This window comes from Anopheles arabiensis, chromosome X, assembly GCF_016920715.1.
Source record: "Anopheles arabiensis isolate DONGOLA chromosome X, AaraD3, whole genome shotgun sequence".
In the NCBI taxonomy this organism is placed as follows: domain Eukaryota; kingdom Metazoa; phylum Arthropoda; class Insecta; order Diptera; family Culicidae; genus Anopheles; species Anopheles arabiensis.
The window spans coordinates 21038008-21043063 of NC_053519.1; the positions used below are offsets into that span (position 1 = coordinate 21038008).

The following is a 5056-nucleotide window of genomic DNA, read 5'->3' on the forward strand; positions in this document are numbered from 1 at the left end:
CAATTTTTCATTCAGCCATATAAGCGAATTTTGGCCTGTTTTTGGTAAATTACCTACATAAAACTCATTTCTGTTGCTTATTTTAGTGAAAACAGTACGACATGTCAAAAATATCCTCGAAAAAATCTAAAACGACCTGTTTTTATTGATTTGATAACTATAACCACAATAGGAACATTCCTGTTTTGTGTGCCTATAATGGCACTATGGTAAAAAACACATAAAAATACATAAATATGGTCAACAGGCAAATAATTTTAGTAAAACAATAACATTTCTTAACAGTTATGTTGAAAAACTAGTAATTGCGTGGTTATGTGGTCATTTAGAACGTTAACAGAAAAATGAGTTTAGTTATGAAATCCTATGGATTTTGGAAAAATGTTGACACATTTCACAAAATAAAGGATTTTTCGGTCACTAAGTTACGGAATGGCCCCATTTAACTTTTAAAACCTTTGTAAAAGGCTAAAGAACATTTCACACTAACGTAAATAACTAAATTACTTGTAATTTGCCGTATGAACCGCATTTTAGTGCAATACCACCACTATTGGTACTACCACCACTATAGGTACATTTACCCTAATGGAATATTTTAGTTTTTTTCGGAATAACTCAGTTGGTCGGGCCAGCTAGTTTTAGTATATAATGGTTAAATTTTGAAAATTAATGTGTCGTTGGAAGGGTTTTTTGTCATGTTTTGATGTTATGTCTGAATATTTTGCAAAAACATGTTTTTAAAGTTCGTAAATAATTGAAAACCAAACATCACTGTCGAATTTTTGGAAATTTTCATTTTGGAGGGTGAATTTTTTTATGATTCGACTCGATTTCACTCGTGAGTCGCATATCATTTTAAATATCAACATTTTTCCTACGTTTTGACGTTGAAATAAGCTGCGACCATCCGCGACCCCGAAAATTATTGAACTTTTTCTTGAAAATAGCGCGAGTAATTTGGACATGTGTTGTTGTACGGTATACCAGTATGCAACTACCTGTCATAAACGGGTGAAACAAACAGGCATAAGAAACAAAGCTGAACAGAGAAAAAATAGTTTAAAAATGGTCGTAAGATAGGAATCAGCTCCTTTCACAACTAACCTTGAAAAATTTGGCTTTTTTAGCGCGTAATACTTAAAAAATCGTTTTCAGTAAAGAACTTACTCTGCCTTTGTTTTAATTCTTTCCAATAATGGTTGATGCTTCTAAGTACTAAACAATAATGTAATAATGTCAGCGATAATTATTAAGGTTTTTCGCTGTCTTGACGATTTTAGCATAGGATTGCTCTGTGTGGTAAGAACAATGGCATTGAATGAAGAAAAACTGCAATAGCACGAGGAATTGATTTTCATCCCGGCGTTTGTATGGCCGTTGCCCTTTGTGCATCGATGTCGCTTTACGAGCATATACCTTTTGAACGTATGCGTTTATTTCTTTATGATACCATGATTTTAAGTTTGGATCCCTTTCCATTACCTTTTCTTGACTTTTTGACCGCGTAAGCGCTTGTCCGTAACTATCTGGCAATTTAGGACATACTAAACCAATTTTGTATCCGTCGCCAGTGTTTTTAAGCGTGTCTTTCATAACGTTTCTTTAACGCTTTTTTGTGGTCTTCAGAGGCACGGGTTGGAGTAGGTTCAACTCAAAATTCTTCTGAAGAAAAGAAACCGTGCAATATTTGTACCATGTTCTTGTTTTCTTCTTCGTAGTCTTTGTCATCACAAATGAGTTCTCTATGACATTTGGCGTATTCGTTCCCCCAAAAATGACCCTACCAAGCCTCGTTTCATGGACAATTGGTTTGTTTGGTCTACCTTCTCGATAGTTTGCACCATGGAAAAGATACGAATGTGGAAGGCCTAGTAACATGGTAGGCCTCGCCAATGTTTAAAATTTATTTGCAAACACGGAGCATCTATGGTTTGGACAGGAAGGTTAAGTTCCCTTACACGCCTGAGACCTTTAACTTGGAATTTTCTTTTGTTAGTTTCCTCTACTGTTATGGGAACTATCCTACTTTCTGTCTCTTTTTGAATGCTTCCGTACGTCCAGGAGAGAGTTAGTGGTCTTTTCGGTCCGTGTACGTTTAGTTCTTTTTGGACACTTTCCAAAATAAGACTAGTTGAAGCGCCAGGATCCATGAATGCATATGTTTCGAATTTTCTATCATTATGGTGCAGAGTGATGGGCACGATCTGTTAGAACAGATTATTCTTTTGTTGATGGAAATTTATCTTGTTTGTAGGTTGCCCTTCTCCCTGATTTCTTTTATGAAACATATTATGTTGCCTTTCTTTAAACTTGCAATAAATACAAGTTTTCAATTACCCTGTCTCATCTGGGTTCGTGCACAATTTGCAGTGCCCATTCGAATTCTTTTTAAAGTTAAACTCCATCTTGAACTCACCGTGGTTCAAATCCGCTTCAGCAGGGTCAACTCTTATTCGGCTGGCCAGGGACGGCTGGATCGGGAGCGATGTCTTCACTGCTACTTGGTGGTCTTCTCAGGATCAAGTACGACGTTCTCTGTTGTGCGTGCCGGTTGCCCTCAAACCGGGAACGATGTTTGCCTCAACCGGAATGATGTCTTCTTAGCGGTGGGTCGGTGGTCATACACACGATTGGTACACTCGTCACAATTATTTTTCATCAATATTTTTAACTCTTCCTACGTCGCATTTCATAAGCACATGCCAAAAGGAATAATTAACTTGCGGCATACGTGTTTCGCTATCACCTTTTGTCGGATTTAACGTCCGATACTTGCCGCACACACGTATTGGTCACTTTTTCACTGTTTCAGCATTTGCCTTATACGTTGGCAGTATCGTTGCACTTGCAGTTCTTTTGCACTCACTCACCGCCGAGGCGCTCCTCGGGTTTTGCTTCGTTGGCAACTTGGTGCGTGATCCTTCTTCCTGGGCTGGCTGTCGTAGATCGGCTAAGCCGGATCATCGTCCGTCGCCGTTGTTTCACTATCACAACCTGGTTTGGGTTGCTGTGGGGTCTATTCACGCCTCTACAGGCTTGTTACAAACTTCTGGATTTTATTTCCCGATTTTTTTTACTACTTGCCGATCCGTTGGTTGATGCGTCCTCTCTGGAGCCACCATTTGTCACGCACACGAAAGTGTCTTTCGGAGCAGCAGCTTAAGCCAGGAGAGAAAGAAAGGAAAAGAGGGAAAGGATGGAAAGGAGGGAAAGGAGGGAAAGAAGGGAAAGGAAGGTAAAGGTACTTAAAAGAAAATTTCGTGGATATTTCTTAGTGGTGAAAAATCACAAAATTAGTTTTTTTTAATCTCCGAGTAACTGGCGCGAAAAGAGGCCGGGAGTCCGTCCTCCGGCCCTTTTATCCTCTCATCACCTCCCGCCATCGGGAGCGGTCCCGTGGTACAGTCGTCAACTCGAACAACTCAATAACATGCCCATCATGGGTTCAAGCTCAGAATGGGCCGTCCCTCCGTAGCAAGGAATGACGATCAGCCTACGTGGTAATGAATTAAGTCTCGAAAGCCTATATAGGCCGGCATGTCCGCGTAGGACGTTACGCCAAATAGAAGAAGAAGACCTCCCGCCATCGCGATTCAATTGCGATGGAGTTTTCTCCTGGCGAGCAGTGGAACTCTACAACGGTTTCCTCTCTACATTTGTGGTGTTCCCCAGAACCATAACAAACGCTGCTGTCACAACATTCTCCCCATCAGTTTAGCGCCCCTGGGTGCTACACTCCTATGACGTTTGTTTCTGCTCGCTCTGTTCCCCACTGCTGTCATTAATCCCATGCGGTCTCCCTTGTTGTTCTTTGCTAGACTCATCACTCGACTTAACCTTTTCGCCTGCATCTAGAACCGCAATTTTTGTCGCCGGACGCTCCAAAATCCCGTTTATCGTCTGCACTGTCGCTCTTCTGACATGCCCATCCCTTGCACAAACTACGCTTAAAACTCTCCCCATCGGCCAGCTGATCCTCGGCAAATTTCCGTTCACAATCTCTACAACATCATCTACCTTGATGCGCGGTGCCGGATGAAGCCATTTCGATCTGCGGGTAAGCGTAGGAAGATAATCCGCGATCCACCTCTTCGAGAAAAGGTCCGCATTCCTTTGTGTGTCGCTCCAAGACGATTTAATCGATGCCGGGGAGTCATCGAAGAACGCTGTAGTTTTTCTTCCGTCCGAGCTGCTTAGCAGTAGGTGGTTCGGGGTTATGGGAAAGTCCAAGTCATCATCGAGCGGTATGTAGGTCAGCGGCCGGGAGTTTACCATCATCTCAATCTCCGTCATCGTGGTTAGTAGTATTTCATCTGTTGGTAAACGTGGTAAATTAAAATTACATAAAATCTTTTTCACTGATTGTACCAGGCGCTCCCAACATCCACCAAAGTGCGGTGCGGCCGGCGGATTGAAACTCTACTTCAGCTCGGGTGAGCTGAATCTCGACTGCAGTGCAACCCCATCTACTTCCTTCAGGGCATCGTTGAGCTCTCGTGCGGCACCAATGAAGTTAGTGCCCCTGTCACTAACAATTTCTTGCGGTGAACCTCTTCTAGCGATGAATCGACGGATTGCTAGGATACAAGAAGCAGTAGTTAGCGAATGGGCCAGTTCGATATGTATAGCACGAGTCGTGAGACAGGTGAACAGCGCTCCCCAGCGCTTTTCCGAGCGTCGACCCACTACCACATGTATCGGTCCGAAATAGTCCAGTCCTGTATGTGTGAAAGCCCTTTGAGATACGGCTAATCTCTGGCGAGGAATGTTGCCCATCAACGGCGGGTTTGGTAAAGCATTCTTCACCTTGCAGTGCTGACAGCCACGTCGAACCCGATTAAATTACATCAGCAGCTTTGGTACGTCTAATGACGACGTTGGAGGAGCTGCGACTTTGCCGCGAGGAAAACGCGGCACTTCGTCGCGAGAACGAGTTGCTGCTTACGTTCACTCGTTCGGTGCTCGAGCTGCAGACTGCAGCGAATGCAACCCTCCAACAGTCGTCGGGGCACGGCGGTAACCGGGAGACGGACCGGAAGCGCCAACAGCAGCT

At 43.1% G+C, this 5056-nt stretch overlaps 1 protein-coding gene across 1 annotated transcript; it reads left to right on the forward strand.

The window, feature by feature from the left end:
- The first annotated feature begins 3459 nt into the window (after positions 1-3459).
- LOC120905684 lies at positions 3460-4830 on the forward strand. The gene is made up of 3 exons (XM_040316689.1): positions 3460-3503; positions 4193-4300; positions 4375-4830. The coding sequence occupies exons 1-3, from the start codon at positions 3460-3462 to the stop codon at positions 4712-4714; spliced, it is 492 nt and encodes a 163-aa protein (XP_040172623.1). The 3' UTR covers positions 4715-4830.
- The last annotated feature ends 226 nt before the right edge of the window (positions 4831-5056 follow it).